The sequence below is a fragment of the Dipteris shenzhenensis genome, chromosome 17 (assembly GCF_047967505.1).
Source record: "Dipteris shenzhenensis isolate YYH24624 ecotype China chromosome 17, Dip_SZ_1.0, whole genome shotgun sequence".
Taxonomy (NCBI): Eukaryota; Viridiplantae; Streptophyta; class Polypodiopsida; order Gleicheniales; family Dipteridaceae; genus Dipteris; species Dipteris shenzhenensis.
The window spans coordinates 3809871-3832437 of NC_141612.1; the positions used below are offsets into that span (position 1 = coordinate 3809871).

Here is a 22567-nt window from a genome sequence, read left to right on the forward strand (position 1 = left end):
GTTGTATGTAGGAGCGCAAAGGCAATTGTTTGATCCACTCTCGAGCCAAACCCCACCCAAGGAAAGCGAAACCAATAGTTCCAATTATTCTAGCAGTCAATTTGTAGAACCCCAGAGTCCGCTCTACTAAATTCAGTGGCAAGACAAAGGAAGACCCTGATAGTCACATTAGGCAATTTGAGACCCGATGGGTAGCGAGAGTGGTTTCAAAGGTTAGCTTGGCGATGCGGTCAAGAAGGAACAATTGGCAGCAACCTTGGTAGGCAGGGCCATGAGTTGGTTCATTCAATATGGTATGAATCACTTTTTGGACTATGATGCTCTAGAACAAGCTTTTCTGTCAAGATTCTGACAAGAGAAAACACCAGAAGCAATCCTCAAGAAACTTTGACAATTGAAACAAAAGGATCTGTTGGTAGAAGACTATGCCCAGAACTTTCGAAATTTGAACCACAGGCTAGCCACCGTGCAGAGACCGACTGAGGAACAATTGGGGATTACTTCTACAAAGGGTTAAAAAAGGAATTGAGAAGTGATGTGGCGGGAATAGACACGTTGGTAGGAGCCAACGACTTCAACAACATGGTCACAATGGCACAACGTGCAGAACGGAGATTTGGTATGACCAAAAGCAAATCAAAGAAGAATAAAAAGAAGGAGGCAGAGGATTCAGATTCAGACATAGATTTGGATGAAGACTCTGACATCGAGAGTGAGGATGATGATATGGAATTCGAGTCTGAGGAAGATGATTCGGATGCTTCGAATGAGGAGGACATGAAGTCCAAGAGAAAAAAGGAAAAAGGAATCCAAGAAGGGAAAGTCCAAGGGGAGCTCTAAGTCAAAGAAAAAGGCAAAAGCTTCCTCAAGGGATGACAAGCTAGAGAAAAAGATAAAAAGGCATTTGAAAAGTATGGGGCTATCAGAAGCCGGTTCATCTGAGAAAGCTCAATGTGAGTTTTGCCTCAAAGGGAATCATGATAGAGCCAATTGTTGGTACAATTCGAATTATAGGGGGTGGTTGCCTTCTCACATGCAAGCTACTGTAGCAGTAGCACAACCATCTGCTGCCAATCAGGTAGGGGTAAATGAGAATGCTAACCAAATAAGAAGACCAACGTATCAAAATTGGGGAAACAATCCTCAACAAGCTAATACAAGTATGGATGCATAAAACTGCACATATTGTGGAGAAGCTAGACACAGATAAGGTCCAGGATGTGAACTCTGGTGTAAACATCACAATGAGAGGGGCATCCCAATTGTTCAATACCAGACACGATAAAAAATGCAAATTGCACCTCGTCCACCACCCGCCCAGGCCAATGTTGTGATAATACAACTTGAGCAAAATGGGGTAGGGGAAGGACCAGGAAAATTGAAGCAGACAGAAGCACAAAAGAAGAAGGGTATGGAGCCAATATTGGCTATTTTATGTGATTGCTCAGGATGTCAACAGGAAAGTGACATGTCGAAAGGACAAAATGACCTAGTAGCATTGGCTGTAACAAGGTCTAAAGGACCAATCCCAAAGGAGGAAAAAATACCAATGGCAGATAAACGTAAACACCCAATGGATTGGGATGAGCAAAAGAAAGTTTGACATGAGGCTCTTAAAGCCTTGGATAAGCTGAATGCAGAGAAAAAGGTTAAGTGGGCATTGATGGACACCACACAATTTATACATGCCCAAGGGAAAATGGGTGTATCAATTCAACCAGCAGAGAACAAGATCCAACCTCAATGTGCAAACCCAACAGTGATTGAGGTGGAACCAAAGGAAGAGTAGGCTGATAATAAAAGGAGCATAATACAACTTGAGGTTTCTAATAGTCCAGACGATAGCCAGAAAGTAGACATTCTAAAAAAGAAAGGGGCTTGTAGAGAGGCTGAGCAGAGGATTGGTGTGCTTAAGGAATCAGAAAAGGAGGTTACAGGGGAACAAGAAGAATTGTTCCACAGCCTGCTCAAGGCGAATATTAATATCACACTAGATCAGCTTCTCAATCTGGTACCAGAATTCAAAATGCAGTTGTTGGCTAAGTTGTCAGTTGACATGGGGAGCTTAATGGATAAGGCAAAAAAGGAAGAGGGAGAGTCTTTTGAAGTTGACCTAGATGTGAATGCAACATAGATAGAGGATGTGGATTATACTGTCCCACTGATTCAGGTGGAATATAAGTCATAGATGATACCAGAAGTCATGCTAGATGGTGGGTCGGGGGTAAACATCTTGTCTGAAGACCTTTACATGAAATTCTACCTTAATGAATTAGAACCAGCCCCTTTTCAGGTGAAGATGGTGGACCAAAGAAGGGTCCAGCCTTTGGGAATTATGCGGAATCAACAGATTGGAGTTTGTGGATTTATGTTTATGGTCAGTTTTGTGGTCCTAAGATTGGAGGGAGATGAGCAATCTTATTCGATGCTGCTTGGCAGGCCGTGGTTTCGGGTAGCCAAGATCAAGTAGGATTGGGGGGCTAGCAGGCCATGGTTTCGGGTAGCCAAGATCAAGTAGGATTGGGGGGTTGATAAGGTGACTATCAAAAAAGGAAAGAAGAAATTCAAGATGGAAATGGTTCCAACAAGAATTGTACCAAAAAGGGTTCAGCCCTTGGTAGCTGAAGGCATTAACATGGTGGCTGAAGTGGAGGATGATGAGGAGGAATGGTTTCTGAAAAGAAATCCATCTCTTGTGCCAATTTTTGAAGTGGATGTGCTGAGTATTCTTGATCAATACAAGAGTCCTTCAAGGTGCAGTTTTCTAGCAATGGAGATGTCTGTAGTTCCGATCTCAGTCTCAGTTTGAAGGAAGCCCAAGTAGAAGGAAAAGAAAAGAAGCCAGATGGCGTTTATGCGGACCAGTGGGATGTTGATGAGGAGAAGGAAGAAATTTATGTTAAAGCTAACATTCAAGCAATCATTGAAGCCGAAACAGCATTTGAGGATCACTTAAGGAAGTGTGCGAGAGTCCAGGACGATGATTTAACTAAGATGAACCTTGGAACAGAACAAGATCCAAAGATAGTACATGTTAGTGCTTTGTTAGATGCAACTTTTTCTGAAGCTTTGCATAAATTGTTATTGGAATTCAAGGATGTTTTTGCTTGGCATTACATGGATATGAAAGGAGTTGATCCATCTTTTTGCCAACATAGAATTAACTTGAAGAAAGATGTTGTCCCAGTGATTCAATAAAGATATAGAATGAATTCAAACTATGCTCAAAGGGTGGAGGAGGAAATTGATAAGCTCCTCAAGGTGGGGTTCATTTATCCAATTGATAAGGTAACTTGGCTTTCACCTATAGTCATAGTACCTAAGAAGAATGGTAAGCTGAGAGGATGTGTGGATTATAGAAAATTAAATGCAACAACAATAACCGACCCTTTTCCATTACCTTTTTGTGATACAATGCTTGATGCTATAGTTGGTCATGAAATGTATAGTTTCTTGGATGGTTTTAGTGGCTCCAATCAGATAAGGATGGCCCTGGAGGACAGAGAGAAGGCAGCTTTCATCATAGAGTGGGGAGTTTTTGAGAGTAATGTTATGACTTTTGGTCTTGAGAATGCACCTCCCACATTTCAGAAATGGATCCAGGAAGTCTTTGCTCCCTAGTTCACTACTTTCATCAGAGTTTTTCTAGATGATTTTTTGGTGTTTGGAAAAAAGAATGAGCATTTACAGCATCTGAGACTATGTTTGGAGAGATGTAGAATTGCACGACTGAGTTTAAACCCAAAGAAATGTGCATTTGCAGCCAGTAAAAAGGAGTGTCTTGCTGGGACATATAATTTCCGAAGAAGGGATGACCATAAACCCACAAAAAGTGGAAGTCATTCAGAAAGCCCCTACACCTAGAACTTTAAAGCAGTTATCACTCTCTTCCCCCCTTCATGGGATGGGTATAAACATGCCTGTGCCCAAATCATGGCAAAAGCCAATCTCTAAACAAAGATCAGGCTCCATATACAACAATCTCCCACTTGCAAACTGATCATAGTGACTCCACTATTACTACATTCAATGGAATTCTTTGGATCTAGCTATCTCTCATATTATTCAACATTCTTGAAGACCAATTGAAATTGAGCAAGAGCTCAACTTCTCCTTGGTTACCACCTTAGTCAGCATATCTGTAGGATTTTGGCTAGGGTGTATCTTTTCCAGCTTCAACTATTCATCCTCCAAATTAGATCAAATAGAATGATATCTGAGCTGTATATAATTGGTTCTTGAATAGAAGGCTGCATTCTTTGCAAGATGAATAGCACTCTGGCTATCACTATACAAGCTACAATTTTCTTGCTTCTTCCCAAGTTCCTCCATAAACCTTTGCAACCAAATCATCTCTTTACTAGCCTCTGTAACTGTAGCATATTCTACTTCTATTGTAGAAAGTTTAACCTTTTGCAACTAAGAAACCTAGCTTATTGATGTTCCACCTATAGTGAAAACATACTCGATGGTGCTCCTTCTTCCATCTTTATCATCTGCCATATTTGAATCGACCTATCATTGTAGAGAAATGTTTGGACCGTTAAAACATAATGCATGGGAAGTTGTACCTCTCAACTATCTGAGAATCCACTTTACAGCCATCCAATGTTCTTTACCTAGATTACTCATAAATCTTCTCACAACTCCCACTGCATGTACAATGTTTGGCCTTGTGCATACCATTGCATGCATCAAGCTACCAATTGTTGATGCATATGGAACACTTAACATATACTTAATCTCCTCCTGTGTCTTGGGACACATATCCTTGCATAACCTGAAATGATTAGCCAAAGGTATACAAATAGGTTTTGTGTTCTGCATTTTTAACCTTTCCAATAACTTTCTAATGTACTCACTTTGAGACAATGTCAATTTATGGTTTTTCCTATCTCTTGTTATTCTCATGCCAAGGATTGGGCTTTGCAGTACCCAAATCCTTCATTGCAAATGTATTTGCCAACTTCCTCTTGAGCACATTTATATCCCGCATGTTAGAGCCTGCAATAAACATGTCATTGACATATAATAACAAGATCATGTATCTGCCATTGTCTAGTTTCTTAGCAAAAACACAGTGGTTTGAATGACATCTACTAAAATCATATTTTACCATAAACTTGTTAAATTTGAGATACCACTACCTTGGAGCTTGCTTTAAACCATACAGAGTTTTCTTCATCTTGCATATCAATTCCTCATTTCCTTTGATATGAATCTAATTAGTCACCTCAAAACTTTGGAGTTGTAGCGGCAAGTCCAATGATCCCCCTTGGAACTTTGGAATGGAAACTAGGAATGGGAATGAATGAGCCACCCCTGGAGCTAATGAATTATCAATGGGTGTCAAATGAGTCAACTTTTAAACAACGAAAACTCAAACAACTAATTGGATCTTCCCCACAAGCCCTCGTTGCATTGTGATCTATCTCTATTGAGGCTGTTGTAGCGAATTCCTACCTCATTTGAGACTGAATGATCGAGGAAGTGATTGACTCTTACCAAGTGCTTCCTGGTTAGGAAGAATGTGATAATGGAGCAACAATGTCAGAATCGAAATGTGTAAAATACACAAGTGTTTCCTTATTAGAAACAATGTGGTAATGGAGCAACAACATCAGAATCAAAATGCATAAAATACACAATATAGAAAGCGTACGCTTTGGAAGAGATAGAGAGACACTGATATATGTGGTTCACCCAGTGTGGGCTACATCCACGAAGATACAGCCAGTCCTACATTTTTCTTATCTAGAAAGCAAGAAGATATAAGATAGAAGTAGTATATCCACTGCTCTCCTGCTATGTGAGGCACACCCTTATCTTACAATTTCAACCATAGAACTCATGTGTAACACATACACTAATTTTCATGTATTTTTGGACCGTCATCCTAGAAACCCCTCAACAAGAGTACTAAGGGTAATTTCCCCCCCCCACCTTCCCTTCACAGGATGGGTATAAACACGCCTATGTCCAAAGCACAACAAAAAACAATTTGTAAAAAAAGATTAGGCTCCATATACAACAATCTCCCATTTGGAGCTGATCATAGTAATTCCACAGTTACTACATTGATTGAAATTCTTTGCATCTAGTTATCTCTCATATTGTTCCTTATTCTTGAATACCAATTGAAATTGAGCAAGTGCTCAACTTCTCACTGGTTATCACCTTAGTCAACATGTCTACAGGATTTTGGATAGTGTGTATCTTGTCCAGCTTCAACTATCCATCCTACAAAATAGATAAGATGAAATGATATCTGAGCTATATATGCTTGGTTCTTGAATGGAAGGCTGAATTCTTTGCAAGATGAATTGCACTCTGGCTATCACTATACAAGCTGCAATTTTCTTGCTTCTTCCCAAGTTCCTCCATAAACCTTTGCAACCAAGTCATCTCTTTACTAGCCTCTATACCTGCAACATATTCTGCTTCTATTGTAGAAAGTGCAACCTTTTGCAACTTTGAAAGCCAGCTTAGTATTGTTCCACCTACAGTGAAAACATACTCAGTGATGCTCCTTCTTCCATCTATTCACCTACCATATTTGAATCAACATATCCTTGTAGAGACATGTTTGAACCGTTAAAAGATAATGCATGGAAAGTTGTACCTCTCAAATATTTGAGAATCCACTTTACAACCATCCAATGTTCTTTACTTGGATTATTCATAAATTTGCTCATAATTTCCATTGCATGTGTAATATTTGGCCTTGTGCATACCATTGCATACATCAAGATACCAATTGGTGATGCATATGGAACCATTGACATATAGTCAATGTCCACATGTGTCATGCACAAAATAAATCAGATGAAATGATATCTGAGCTTTATATATTTGGTTCTTGAATGGAAGGTTGAATTGTTTACAAGATGAATAGCACTCAAGCTATCACTATACAAGCTGCAATTTTCTTGCTTCTTCCTAAGTTCCTCCATAAACCTCTACAGCCAAATCATCTTTTTACAAACCTTTGTAACTACAACATGTTTTGCTTCTATTGTAGAAAGTGCAAGCTTTCGCAACTTTGAAACTGTTGTTCCACTTATAATAAAAACTCTTTATTGCAGTATTCACCTTCATTATCTGTTATGAGACCCTTCAACTTCTTTCCTACCTCATTCTTAGCCAAAGCTTTTCATTTCTTAAAAGTTTCAAAGACATATCATTTTCCTTAAATGTAATAAACTCAAGTTTTTCTAATTGCATCGTCAATAAAACTAGCATTATAGTAAGAACCACTAAGAGATGATAAGAACCCCATACATCTAACTTTTCTCTCTTCTTTTGTTTTTCAAATCTAAGAAATTTGTTTTCTATAACACAATTCTCACAAACTCCAAATCAACCTACTTTAAACCTGGCGACTTCTTGAGTGAAGAATCTACAGCTCTTTCTCACTCATGTGTCCAAGCCTATGATGCCACAAAGCTATATTTGCTCTTGTTAAAGCTAAAGAAATAGAGAAGTAAGCAATACTAGTACATAAATACAACGTACATACCTTGTATCCTTTTGCTATTACCATTGACCCTTTACTGACCTTCCACAAATTTCCTCTAAGGAACATGGCTTATTTCCTTCAACAACCATTGGTTTTCCATTCTACAATTTTATCAACACCTTGTCCTTCGCAAAAACTAGTCAATGCTTCATCTCATCACTTAAATGAACTTCTCCAAAATCACCTTGAACATAGCCTTGAAAATATTTCTTATGAGATGCAGCATGAAATGAAGCCCCTGAGTCCACTACCCATGCATCAGTGATAGTATCCAATGAAAGAATTAAGGCATCTTACAACACACTACCTGCTTCATTTGCTTCCTGCATATTTTCTTACATTCTAGAGGCACATTTGATAAGAAAGAATCCCTTTCCCACGTACCTTGTTGCATACCTCGAAATAGGAATGTTGCACTCATACAAACGAAACTCCTGAAGTTCAAAGAAAGAGCGCATCTGGCTAGTAAAGAACAAATTTAGCCCTCCTTTTGCCAAATGGACTAGCTCTGACTTAACATCATAAAGCTACAACAAGCAACAAATTGCTACTTGTTTCTTATTCAATTCATATTGCAATTTCTTTGAGACCTCCTAAACATGCCTGCAAAAGTTCTTAAGCAACTTCATCGTCTCTAGGTTTGAGACCATCCCAACAACCTCTTAGCTAAAGCATCAACATGGGTTAGGGCTTCTTGCTCCCTAGTCTCTTGCATGCACCTCCTTCGACGAACCTTCTCCCTCATGCAACCTCCCTGTCACCTCAATAGTTCTCTTACTCATTCTCTTACTCATCGAGGTAGCCTTAGGAAGCTCACCCACCATTACATCAACTTGCAACTATTCAGCCCACACCTCTAAGGCAACTACCCTTAGCATTCGCAACTATCATGCAAGCAGGGAGAGAGCTCTACTCGGTGCCCAAAATCTCATCCCAAAAAACCTTCTAAGCTTTCCTTAAGGATGAACTTTGACATTCTTGATAAGATAAGAAGCTAGCAAACTCCGGTGTAGTATTAAGTTGGAAACAATGCTTGTATTGTATTTCTATGTGCTAAAGTAGGGATTAAGGATTTACTTATTTGTGCTAAAGTAGTACTATATTTCATAAGGATTTCTTTTATTATTTATGATTGATTATACTAAATGTATTTTCTATCATATGTTCATTTACATTGAAGATGTGATTGATGCCATGGTGTGTGTGTAAGAGTGAAAGAGAGAGAGAGAGAGAGAAGGCTTAGGCATATTAATTAAGAATTTAATTAGTCTGTATTACATCCCTTGTTTTTCTTCTCCTTTTTTATGCTTTTTATTTGCCCACTCTTTAGATCTAGAAAACGGCTAAAGGTAATCACTTAATAAATATTCGCTCCGTTCAAGGTAATCTCTCTTATTGAAATATTCGCTGCGTAGTAAGTAAAAATGTTTTGATCATAACCATTATATCAATATACTACATACATAGGCCCAAACGGGTAAGGATCTAAACATGCCTGCATTCCTTAGAAAAATACCATTTATGAGGACTTCCTCAAGTAGCAGGGTACACACACGATCCGTAACCTGCACAGAATGAAGAGACATCGTGTCAAAATGGAGCACCTTTGTTGAACGCCAATTGCTCGATTGTAAGAGCTATTTCGTTCTGTGACACCGCGGGACGAGGACCACTGTGAGAATTTCAATCACAAATGTCAAATACATCGGAGATCACATATCGTTGAGAACGGCATCGTCATCTTGCGATGCTTGGCAATACCCTTACCATTCTATGTTCTATGAGATGTACGCAAAGAGCTTCTAACGTTGATTGGCATTGTATATGAAGCACAATAAGACCATGACGTTGCCCGAATGACGGAACAACCAACTTGGAAATGACCTTACTTGGATTCACTAGCACCACCACCCCAGAATCGTTGAAGTAGCAGTCCCAAACATTGCGGCCCTGCTTCTGATAGTAGCTGTTCATCGCGTAGGAAGCGTGTGCCAGCACCGTGTTGGGTAGAAAACAGGGGCTGTTCACTTGGATTGCGGCACAATCGGCACCTCCCTCTCCGCATGCATAGTTCAAGTTGTTCAACAACTGTGCTGTATCCGTATCAGGCTTGGCAACGCACCATTTCTGGGTGCCCCTTGGAGCACCGCTCCTTGCACTCTGCAGCAGGAGAAGAAGAAAAGGAAATACGCCACAGCACTAAGCATGGGTAAAATAAGAGAAGGCTGAAGAGTCGAAGGAGCACTGCCGCTGAAAAAGGGCAGAGGAGAAGGAGATGTCGAAGGGGACATCGAGGGAGGAGAGGAATTAAGCACCTGGTCCCTGGAAACAGCAGTGCTATACACAGGCGTCATATCGGGCTTGAAGAGACCGTAGTTGCGTTCAGAGGTCGGACCAGGCTTCAAATTCTCGTTAAAGAGAGCAAAGATGTATGTGTCGATCTGTTTGTTGGGCCGAAGAGGTGTTCCTCGCTTTGACAGGATATGCTTGATGAGGTTATTGTTGTAAGTTTGCGCATTAGCCAAGCTCACACCTTGCTCGTTGGGATCGCCGAGGGATGGCCAGCCTGTTTCCGACACCACAACGTCTAAGTCCTTGTAGCCAAGCGCCGCCATGGCGGAGTAGATAGCGTCCACCTGAGCGTCGAACATGTTTGTGTAATGCAGTTGCGTACGACGGTCGGTGTAGCCTTCCGATGAAGTGAAGAGGGCATAGTCCAAGGCGCTGGGATCGGGGTTTCCGAGGTAGCCAAAGAAAGGATAGGCGTTGGCCATGAATGGAGAGCTGGTGTTGGCCAGAAATCCGAGCATCGGCAGAAGAAGAGACCTCGTCAATCCAGAACGGAAGATAGCAGCCGAAGGTGGCACGGAGCTATGGAGGACACCCAGAGAGTGAGGCGAAGAGACTTTCACTCGGGAGTCCAAGCGTAAGGAGACGAGAGCAGCGTGCAGGTTCATCATAGCTCGAAGGAGGTGAGAAATGAGCATTCTATCCTTGGTTGCTGCCACTTCGTTGCCAACAGCCAGGGCGATGATCTGGGTTGCTGGCATATATGCTGCTACATTGTGCTTCACCCAGTCAAGGGCGACATCCGCCTCGGCGAGGTCTAGCACGTCGTCGTTGGCGATGCCAATGATCAGCTGCACGCCCGTGTTGGCGAAGGCTGTGAGGATGTCGGGATCCGCGTCGTAGAGTTTCACCTTGTCGATCACGGTGGATTGGACGAGCTTCGCTACCTGAGGAGGGGGAGGAAGGTCGTTCGCGAGAGTGCCATAGTTGACGCCGACGGGGTTTCCGGGTGCGCTATGAGGAGAGTGAGCAGCAGCACCTGAGGAGCACAACCACAACCAGCACAAGGTTACACCAGTGTTGCAAGAAGACGAGCCGCAACATCATCATCGCTAATCAATGCTATGTTCATCGATTTTGCGAGGTTGTCTGTAATTATCCGGATTCAAAGGGGTGTGCACTGTGGATGTACATCAACGCAATCAAGGAGGGATGCTAACCATGCAGAGAAGCGATTACAGGGGCGAGAAGGGAGGAGGGGAGGAGGAAGAGGACGAGGAGGAGGGCGCCATGAAGATGTAGAAGGGAAGCCATGGAGGAGGAAGGGGGTGTGGGAGACGAGAAGCTTGCAAGGTATAATTAAGCTGTAGAAGCAGCTGGTTCAAGGAGAAGACTTGGCAGCCAGCGATGGTGTACGTACTGAGAGAGCGAGCTTCTCTGTGAAGGAAATGATGTATTTGTGATTTTGTATTGCACTACTTGGAGCTGCGTTTTTGTAGCGGCTGGCTGAGGGCTCCATCATCTTTTCCGTGCCTTTGCCTTTGCCCGTGTTGCTCTAAACTAGCACTTTGCCTTTGTTGTTTCATACACTATTATAAATCACCACCCGCTAGTTTCATATCAACTACTCGTTTCTTCTTTGCTCCTCGAAACTCGAACCACGTACACGCAGTATTGGCTCGTCGCCTTCCTTTCTCCTTCCTTCCCAGTGGTTTCACGAGCTCATCCGGCACACGCCGCCGCTTCACCAGGCTCATCAGCAGACAGCTAGCTCGCAGTCACTCCCTCAGCACCTGAATCCTGACACCTTCCCTCTCGTCCCCGGCCGGATCTTTCAAATCTTTGCAGCTTTCCCGGACGACCGACTCTCCCCTCTATCTCTCTCTCGCTCCCTCGCAGGCTCGCACTCATCATGCTTGCCCGGTGCCACATTGTCATCTTGTAAAAGAAACGTCCGTTGCCCCAACCTTCTCTCCTTCACAGTCCACTCTGCTACCTACCTTATTGGCACCACCTTAGCGTGCTTACTTACCCCGTGTCTGCCCGTTTTGCATGCACTACTTCCTCAGAGATTCCCCCTCACCCCCTCATCATGCCCCGTTTCGCAGCATCCAATCAAACATTCCCTACCTTGTACACTCCTCGCCTAGGCTTGCAGCATTCCCTTCCAACACCCCAGCTCAGAGCTATGAAAGCCTTTGCAAAAATGAAGATGTTTTCTACATTCCCTCCCAACACCCCGGCCCAAGCTATGAAAGCCTTTGCAAAAATGAAGATGCTTTGTACAGAATGATATCATTTTGGATGACCTTTAACACATCATATTCCATCAATTTTGCATCCAACTTCATATATGTTCATTCTTTTACGCGTGATACCCAAGCCAACTCTAGTTTCATGATACCCAAGCCAACTCTAATGAAACTAGTCTATTTTGACTCATGTTAGTATAAACCCTACTCATGGACTAAGAAAAGGCATAAGGAAGGCAGCTTGGTAACGTTAAAGACATCTTGATAAGGAAGGCATCTTTGTAACGTTAAAGACAATCTACAACACAAAGTAGCCATTTTCTCTTCCCTTTCCCAACTCTTAGAGTTGGAGTGATTCCATGATCATGGAGAATTATTTCAATTGATTTCATAATCATGGAAATTTATTTCAATTATGAGTCCTTAGCACATCATTATTTCAATTCATAATCATGGAAATTTATTTCAATTATGAGTCCTTAGCACACCATTATTGACCTAAAAATGGCATTTATAACTTGCTATAGTAGGTCTTTTTTTGGTTATTAAAAATAATCAATGACCCAAGGAACCATGATGGCATTGGTTAGTTATTTATAACTTGCTATAATAGGGTATTTTGAAGTTATTTAAAAAATTTAATAACCCAAGAATCATGACAATTATTGCTAGTTAAAAGTAATTTGTAAAACATTCACACTTTCTCTTCAAAAATGTCTTACCTCCCACACTTGCCCCTCTCTTTACACTCCCTTCCCACCCTCTTTTTCATTGGCTCCCTCACGTATGCATTCTAACACCTAAAACGATTTTTATCCTCAAGTTCTAGGCAAGGTTAAGACTTGAAGTCAAGTAGACTTTTGCAAACTTAACACCCTTAGGGTAGGAGTACGTAGGAGGCAACTCCAGAAATCTTGGAGGCACCAAGGTTTCATCTTGTGGGTCTCTAGTGCTCAAATCAAGAGGGTATAAATCTTAGAGAAATCTTGGAGGCACCAAGGCTCGCACAATAGTAAAAATACTATGTGTAATCATCTCCAAGGTATGACATTCAAAGAGGTATGGATGGGCATCTCAAAGTATTGGGTTCAACATGTTTTCCTTCCCCTCTTTAAGATTCATTTTCCCTCCCGTTCTTCTAGACTTGGTGTCTTTCATCTCTTTGTGCACTTTGATTGTAGTGCGCTTCCCCATCAATATGTGCGCTTCAATTTAAATCTATCCATGGTAAGTGCATCGTTTGTTTCTTTAGATGAGTCATCATATAACTAGCTTGCCTAAGTTATAAGTTCATTTTCCTTAGTATTGATGAGAGAAGCTTGTCATGGATTATAGCTTATAATGGCTTGTAGCTTGTCATGTATGATGTAGCTCATTAAGACCTATAAGAGAAGCATATATAGATGCTATGAAATAGGAACGTTGAAAGATCTAGTCAAGGCACAAGAAGGAGATTGAAAGAAGAGGAAATAGATGATATGGTATCCAAACATCAATGGATTAGGGATCCAACAATTGGAAGCAATGCAACTCGATATGAGAAGATTGTGTGCATTGAGAGAGAGAGAGAGAGAGAGAGAGAGAGAGAGATTTCTCTTGCAAGCAACAAGCCTAGTAGTTGAAATAGCAAGCTAGCTTGCTAGTCAACTTACCACTAGGCTGGTTTAGGCCAAACACCAAGCTAGCTTGGGACAACTACTAGGATGATTATGGCTTTCACAATGGTTCCTAACCATCAAGCTAGTTTGGGCTAAACTTTGAGTTAGTTTAGGATTATCACTTGGTTGGTTACAATCATCATGCTAGTTCTAACGAGACGACTGGGTTGGTTTAGGAAGCTTTACCTAGTGAACCAGCCTAGAGGGATGATGAACAATGGGGTGTAGCCAATCATGGAACTTCTTTTGCTTTGCGAAAGATGCTTAATACAGAGATTTCATACCTAGAGTTGGACAAGCAAACCCTATCCCTTGGTCTTTGTGCTAAATTTTTTTATCACTATTGTCCTGATTCGTTAATGATCTTCATTGTGAGTGATCGACAAGCCAAGTAAGTTCTTCAGTATTTCTATCTTCTATAGTATGTTTCCATGAATTTGACTATTCTTGTAAAATTGTAAAATGGTGATGCTCTAATATTAGAAATGCCTCTATTGATCTAGAATAGAAGTCAAAGGTAAATTTATTGTCAATTGTCACTATCAAAGATCCAAGCGAGAAACTAACAGATCCCATCATACACAGGTCATTTTTTGACACAAATACCAACCTTTTTTACACTAAAATGTTTTTTTTTAACAAGCAAAAAGGTCGGTATTTACGTCGCTATTAGCATCAAAAAATGTGAGTTGCTATATAAGCATCGGTATATACTGATGCTGGTAAAGGTCGGTGGTATATACTGACATTGGTAAAGCGTCGATATACATTGACCTTTAACAGAACTAAAAAAAACTTTTAGTGGGGCAAAACAAGGCTTGTTGTGGCCCCATTTTGCCCCACTAATGTTTATTTTTTTGCATTACAAAAGAATGTTTACAAGCAAACAGGTGAGATAAACTCTCAAACCTTGTTTGTTATAAAATTTCCCTTGTGAAAAGGGTGATACATACTCGCTCAAACGAGCCAACAGACAAAAGCATATACATGCCAAAGTATACACAACCTTGTTTGTTACAAAATTTTCCTTTCAAAAACAATGATACAAAATCGCTCAAACGAGCTGACAGACAAAAGCATATACATGCCGAAGTATACACAAACTACTTACTAGTACTACTACTATTGCTGCTCATCCTATTGGGAATCAAACTCTCGGGTATTGTTCCTATTGTGTGAGTAGGTGAATAAGGTGAGTCACACTAACTCAACCATAGTTAGTTCTTATCTACTATGTATTGGCGTGACCTTAGTAGTGTTCAATTGTATTGTATGGGATGAATATGAGCTAATTGTGGAGAAGACTGTGGCTCCCTCCTGGTTGCTTCCTATATCTCTTCTTGTTTTTTCTTAATATGATATCAGAGCTACCATTCCTTGCCTTCTGGTTGCCCACTGCTTGTGGAAGCTCGCAGGAGTGCTTCTCCTACTCTAAAGCTTCGAAGCAATGAGAAGAGATCTCGTTTTTTGGATTGAAGTAGCAATCTCCAGCTTCTATTTGGCTTGGGAGCTATCCAATTGATGTCTTCTTACTAAGGGGAGATCACTATTACCCATAGGTTGCTCGTGGGAAATGTATTTTGACAAAACACAAGTCGTTTTTACTATTTGGGTGTAATAGAACGGAGCTGATATCTTTTTCTGGACAACTGCTACTTGGTTTGAGCCAAGCAAGAGGTATATACAGCAGTAAGAAGCAAAAACATCTCTCCAAACCTCATCGCCCAGCTCTCTAAAGGTTGTTTGTGAAACATCTCTCCAAACCTCATCCCCCAGTTCTCCGGAGGTTTGGTTGTGGCTGGCAAAAACTCTCCTACATCTCCTATCGAGTGAGGAGAACCTTCCGCTTGTAGATCTCGTTTTTTTGCCCCTGGACAGGTTTTGGAGACTTCAAAAGTGATATACGACTTGCTTTCTTCCTTTTCCAGCACCCCAAAGGTTTACTACATCCTCATACATCATTTTTGTGGAGTCTTAGTTTCTCTGTGAGCTACTAGGACTCCTGTGTTCCTCCAAATGCAAAAAGTGCTGCTGCTGTTTTTTTGTTCAAAAGTGATCAAATTGTCAGTGATCAAACTGTGTGGATTTGGATGCCGATCTAAACTAACAAGTTGGAGGCAAGTATATAAGCTCCGACTTTGCTTTTGGAAGCAAGTTCATTTGGATTTTCTGTCAAAAGTTATGAGCTTGGGAAAATCAGAAAAAGTCACAGTTTACAACTTATTGTCAAATTATCAGATGCAGTTGCAGGCATGATATTGCAATGTTCATGGATATATGTGATGGTATTTGGATGCCCAGTGGTTGCATGTTAATGTCAAGTAGGTTGACAGATGCTATGCCTTGTCAATGATAGTAGCAAAGTGACATGTTGAGTCCGATTGATCCATTGAACTAGTAACTGAAGTTTTCGGACTACTATCAAAAGTGTGCAAGTGCCTATTTTCAACAGCAGATATCAGAAAATCCTTAAGGAATTTGGATCTGCACTGAACTGGAAGTTTGTAGAGCCATGCATTGGCTACATTCTTGCTTTTGACAGTATTTGCATCCAAGCTAAGGTGTGAAAGATATTGACAGTCCAAAATAGTAAAAAGCTATAGGAATCTGTTTTTTTGTAATTATGGCAAATGCAAGTGGGTCTGATAATATCATTCAGATTGTTGGTGAGAAATTAGATTACCATAACTATCCCATTTGGAAATTTAGAATAGAGAACTTTTTGGTTGGAAAAGGCTATTGGGATTTGGTTACAGGTGATGAGAAAGAGCCTAATTTGCCAAAAAGAAATGCTACTGCTACACAAGTTAAGAATCATAAAGCTTGGCTAGAAAGAGCACGGAGGGTACTTCACTAGTTTTCAATATCTATTTAAGATGCCATGGTTATGCAAATTCTGAACTGCAAGTCTCCCAAGAATGCATGGGATATCTTGACAAGATATTATGGCACAACAAGTGCCATGAAAATTCAGCTGAAGCAAAAGTTTAACAATATGTTAAGGCGGGGTAGAACAATACAAGAGTATGTGACTGAAATCAAAACCATAGGTAATCAATGAGCTTCTATTGATGCTTCTCTGGATGATTATGACATGGTTGCAGTCACTTTGAATGGACTTGGTCTTGAATATAAGTCTTTTGATACTTCTATGTCTGTGAGGCAGAATATGCTGGATTTCAATGAGCTGGTTGCTCTTTTGATCCATGAGGAAGTGAAGCTTGGGCTGAATACCAATGGCAATAGCTCAAGGAATAGTGATGCAGTGATGAGAGAGGTCGTGGTGGATGACACAGAGGTTCATTTCATGGTAGAGGTGATGGCAGGCATGTCCCTAAAACCCCTAGTTAGTCATCTCAGAGAGGAGGTGGAGCCTTTAGAGGTAGGGGGAGAGGTGCTTCTCATGGTAAATGTACTTGGCAGCAACCGCAACAAATAGTGCATAATCCTAATAGTGATAAGAAATGTCATTACTGTGGCAAGGTTGGCCATATTGCCAGAGATTGTTTCAAGAAGCAAGCAAATCAAAGAGCAAAGGCAAATCAGCATGGTCATTTTGCCTCTTCTAGTCATGCGCATGAGACATCCTCAAATCAACTATTTGCTATGATGCATGTGCAGGATCATAAGCCTATTGATGGTGGCTTGGATGATATATGGTATAGGAGCATCTAATCACATGACACCACATGGAGAGTGGTTTGATGAGATGACTCTTGGTGTGCATGGTTATGTTTGCATAGGAGATGATACATAGCATGACATTACACACAAGGGTGTTGTGCCTCTGGTGATGCATGATGGTCAGACCAAGAAGCTGCATGAAGTGCTGCATGTGCCTTCGATCACCAAGAACTTGTTGTCTATTGGACAAATGGCTGAGCAGAACTTGCAAGTCTGGTTTAATAAGGATGGATGCTTCATTGAGGAGTTTGGTAATCGCTGCAAGTTGATTCTGAAAGGAAAAAGGCAAGGAAGAATGTTTGCTTTAGATGCAAGCATGCCGGAACTAAAGGCTGCCGTGTTTACCCATGGTACGGGTGTTGTCTCTGATTTGGAAATTCGGCACAAATGCATTGGTCATATTAATATTCAGAAGCTGAAAAATATGCAGCATAAAGGCATTGTTGTTGGCCTACCAAAGTTCAAATATACTATTTTAGAGCATGTTTGTCCTGCATGCCAGTTTGGAAAACAATCAAGGTTGCCATTCACTAAGCATCGATGGGAGAGTAGTAGACCTTTGCAGTTGATTCACTCAGATGTCTGGGGTCCCGCACACACTACCTCGATGGGAGGTTCATCATATTATGTCACATTTATTGATGATTTTAGCCGGTATACATGGCTGTATTTTTTGAAACATAAGGATGAGGTCCTTCCTGTCTTCAAGCATTTCAAGCAACATGTTGAAAAGTAGTTTGGGTCATATATCACATGCTTGAGATCAGATAATGGAGGTGAATATCTGTCAAATGAATTTGATGACTTCTTAGCCTATCATGGGATTAGACGGGAGCTTACATACCCATATACACCACAGCAGAATGGAGTGGCTGAACATAAGAATGGGGTGATTGGTTCGTGTGGTAGAGCCATGTTGAATGAAAAGAACTTACTTTATTATTATCGGGAAAAAGTACTTGCAACTGCAGTGTATGTGCTGAAGCGCCCTCCTACTGTTGGCATTCATATGCTCACACCATATGAGAAATTGTATCGACAGAAGCCTAATGTCAGTCATTTAAAAGTGTTTGGTAGTTTAGCATATAAGCATATACCAAATGAAAAGAGGCAGAAGTTGGATCCCAAAGCTGTTTATTGGCTATGCGTCAAACCGGAAGGGTTACAAATGCTACAACCCATCAACCAAGAAGACTATGGTGAGTCGGGATGTTGTTTTTGATGAGTTGCAGTCTTGGTATGGCAAGCTGAAAGTGGTTGTTCCAAATGATGCATCTGCAGGTCATGCATATGATAAAAATCAGCAAATTAGTACACCCATATCTGGGCCTGCATCTACTAGTTCTACTACAATGAATCCTTGGTCTGGCAAGTTATGCAATTTCACTGACACTCCTATGTCAGTGAGGGGGAGAGATAAAGGAAAAGCCATGGTTGTTGAGGTGCTTTCACAAGCTGAAAATGATGTCCTTGGGCCATCAAATTGTGGCTATGATGTCATGTAGTGACAGTTCAGATAGTGAGCTGGGTATACCATCTATGTCTACACCTGGAGTCAAGGAAAGTAGGTACATACCTCCTCATGAATGAGGAGAGTCAAGCACTCCAGTGAGAAGGTCACAGAGAATCAGGTATCCTATTGACAGGTTAACTTATAGTGGTTATGCTACTCGGCATTATTGCATATATGACAAAAGTTATAGGACATACTAAGCCAACTATCTTTGGTGAGGCTGTGCAACATGGTCATTGGTAGAATGCCATGGATGAGGAGATGGATGCCCTTGCCACTAATCAGACTTGGGGTTTGGTGGAGTTGCCTGAAGGCAAGAATCCTATTGGTTGCAAATGGGTCTACAAAGTAAAATGCAAGTCTGATGGATCAGTGGAAAGGTATAAAGCAAGGCTGGTTGCCAAAGGGTATGCATAGCAGTATGGGCTAGATTATGAGGAAACTTTCAGCCCTGGTACCAAGATGGCAACTGTGAGAACTATCATAGCATTGGCTACTACAATGAGAGTGCTCTCAACGGAAGCAAGAATGGAAGAAGGAGAGAGAGAGACAGAGAGCCACACAAGTTTTGGTGGGTGCAGAACCACCCTAATCTTCTTTTTCATTCATTTATATATGTGTTTGAGTATTGTACATAACTGGGGTTAAGGCACAGTGACCTTTAGCCCCCACAACCTCCCACTTAAAGGACAATGTGCCTTTAAGGTAGAACAACCAATGAGCATACTATCCAATGCCCATCAATACACGACAATACTCAAACCGCTGACTAGGTAGACTCTTCGTCAGCATATCTGCAGGGTTATCATCTGTATGAACCTTGACAAGCTCTATGCGCTTGTCCTCAAGTACCTCCCTGATGAAATGGTACCTGACCTCAATGTGTTTGGTCTTTGCATGAAAGACCGGATTCCGTGCTAGCTGAATAGCACTCATGGAATCACTATGCAATGTCGGTACACCTGTATGAATCCCCAAATCTCCCACTAGCCGATCAAGCCATATAGCCTCCTTGCAACCCTCTGTGGCTGCAACATACTCAGCCTCTGTGGTAGACAAAGCCACGCACTTCTGTGCGCGAGACATCCACGACACTGCACCACCTGCAAAGGTGAACACATAACCAGAAGTGGATCTCCTACTATCCACATGCCCTGCATAGTCTGAATCTGTGTACCCAAGTACACGCATGTCTCCTTTACCAAAGCAAATGCACATCTCCTTGGTACCCTTCATGTACCTCATGATGCACTTAACTGCCTCCCAATGCCTCTTTCCTGGATTAGCCATATACCAGCTAACAACTCCCACTGCAAATGCAATGTCTGGTCTAGTAGCTATCATAGCATACATAAGACTCCCAACTGCTGATGCATAAGGAACCTTGGCCATCATGGCCCTCTCCTCATCTGATTTGGGACTATCTGTATGACTCAGTTTCACATATGGAGGCAATGGAGTACTCACTGCCTTCCCCCCCTCCATATTGAAACGCTGTAATACTTTTGTAACATACTCTTTTTGTGAAAGCCAAAGGAGTTTCCTACTCCGATCACGCGTGATGCGCATACCAAGAATATGACCTGCAAATCCCAAATCCTTCATATCAAAGGCCTCATGCAACTTGGCCTTTAATGCATCTAGCTCATAAGTATTCTTGCTAGCCAATAGCATATCATCCACATATAGTGCCAGGATTATCAGGCTACTATCCTTAGCCCTTTTAGTGTAGAGGCAGTGATCAATTTCACTCCTTCTAAAACCCTGGAACTGAATGAAAGCATCAAACTTCTGATACCATTCTCTAGGTGCTTGCTTAAGACCATAGAGACTCTTTTTCAGCTTGCAAACTAAATGCTCTTTGCCCTTTTCTTCAAAGCCTTCCGGCTGCACCATGTAGATGTCCTCATGCAAATCCCCATGCAAGAAAGCTGTCTTGACATCCATTTGCATAAGCTCCATATCCTCTACTGCCACTAGTCCAAGCATGCATCTAAGTGTGGTCATCTTCACAACCGGAGAGAATATCTCATCAAAGTCCACACCCTTCTCTTGCTTGAACCCTTTAGCAACCAAACGGGCCTTGTATCTAGGCACATCATCACCTGTGACCTTCATTTTATAGACCCATTTACATGGCAATGCTTTCTTTCCATGTGGCAAAGAAACCAAGTCCCAAGTCTTATTCTTCATAAGTGAACTCATCTCTGATTGCATAGCATACTCCCACTTGCGTTGATCCTCACGCATCATAGCCTCTCTGTAGCAAGAAGGCTCCCCGCAATCAGTAAGCATCACATAGTCTACCCCTGGAACAAACCTATCAGGCGGTCTAGACACTCTAGATGATCTTCTCAAGGGCATTTCAGCTTGCTGTCCCACTTGCATATCAGCCACATTTGGCTCATCATTTCCACCAATAGATGATCCATCATCTACCCTTGATTGTATACCTGTGGGAGTACTTGGTTGTACCATTTCTTGCACATTTGGTGCATGGACAGCTTGCTGCCTATCAACATATGCAGGTGGATTCACATCCTGGAAAGTGATTCTCCTCATTTCCACATCCCTCATGGGTGCCTTATGCATCTTCTTCTCATTGAAGACCACATCATGGCTGCGTATGATCTTCTTTGCTTCTGGATCCCAGAGACGATAGCCCATCTCTCCACTTTCACCATAACCCAGAAAGATGCATTTCCTAGACTTAGGATCTAGCTTCTTTCGAAGCTCTTTTGGCACATGTGCATATGCCTCACACCCAAATATATGCAAATGAGAGTAAGAGGGCTTCTTGCCACTCCATGCCTCTTCAGGAATACCACCATCCAAACTCTTACTAGGTGATCTATTGATCACATGCACTGCAATCTTCATTGCCTCAGCCCAAAAACCACCAGAAAGACTTGCATTGGAAAGCATGCATTGCAACCTTTCTTGAATGGTACGATTCATCTTTTCTGCAACTGGATTTTGCTCTGGAGTACGAGGGGATGTGAGCTCCCTCTTAATCCCATGTGTATCACAGAAATGCTGAAAGTCATGAGAGAGATACTCTCCACCATTGTCAGTCCGTAGGCATTTAAGCGTTCTACCTGACTGATTCTCAACCAAGGCCAGCCATTTCTGAAATACCTGGAACACATCACTCTTCCGAGCTATAGCATAAGCCCACACTTTCCTAGTTGCATCATCAATGAATGTCACATAGTATTCAGCCCCGCCTAATGACCGTGTAGGCATGGGACCACATACGTCTGAATGCACCAAATCAAGCATTTCAAACTCTTTCTTTCCCCTTCTTTTATGGGCTGATTTAGTCTACTTCCCATAGAGACAGTGCTCACAAAATTCAAAATCAGAGAAACTCAAATGTGGTACATAACCCAAACGGCATAAGAGTTTCATTCCATTCTGGCTCATGTGCCCCAACCTGCAATGCCACAAAGAAGTGCTTGGCTGCTCGGTTATTGCAACAACATGATCAAATACCCCTGATACATGTAAGGGATACAAAGTCCCACACTTGGCACCCCTGGCCAAAAGCATAGAGCCCTTCTGAATTTTCCAACTCTGAAAGCCAAAAGTGGTGTGAAAACCAGCATCATCTAGCTGACCCACTGAAATAAGACTCTTGGTCAGCTTAGGC

General features: G+C 41.6%; 1 protein-coding gene across 1 annotated transcript; it reads right to left on the reverse strand.

Moving 5' to 3' along the window:
• Positions 1-8914: 8914 nt before the first annotated feature.
• Positions 8915-11331, reverse strand: LOC147891544 (glucan endo-1,3-beta-glucosidase 7-like). The gene is made up of 4 exons (XM_087388232.1): positions 11029-11331; positions 9835-10847; positions 9409-9679; positions 8915-9084 (listed from the first exon to the last, which is right to left on the reverse strand). The coding sequence occupies exons 1-4, from the start codon at positions 11120-11122 to the stop codon at positions 9053-9055; spliced, it is 1410 nt and encodes a 469-aa protein (XP_087244358.1). The 5' UTR covers positions 11123-11331; the 3' UTR covers positions 8915-9052.
• Between the last annotated feature and the right edge of the window lie 11236 nt (positions 11332-22567).

What these genes read in the sequence shown, in the direction of transcription:
- LOC147891544 (XM_087388232.1), bottom strand. Translation starts at nt 11,122, where the DNA reads ATGGCTTCCCTTCTACATCTTCATGGCGCCCTCCTCCTCGTCCTCTTC. An exon ending in TGTAATCGCTTCTCTGCATG is followed by an intron (nt 10,848 to 11,028) that starts GTTAGCATCCCT and finishes TGTGCTCCTCAG; the next exon opens with GTGCTGCTGCTCACTCTCCT. An exon ending in GGTGGTGCTAGTGAATCCAA is followed by an intron (nt 9,085 to 9,408) that starts GTAAGGTCATTT and finishes CATTCTGTGCAG; the next exon opens with GTTACGGATCGTGTGTGTAC.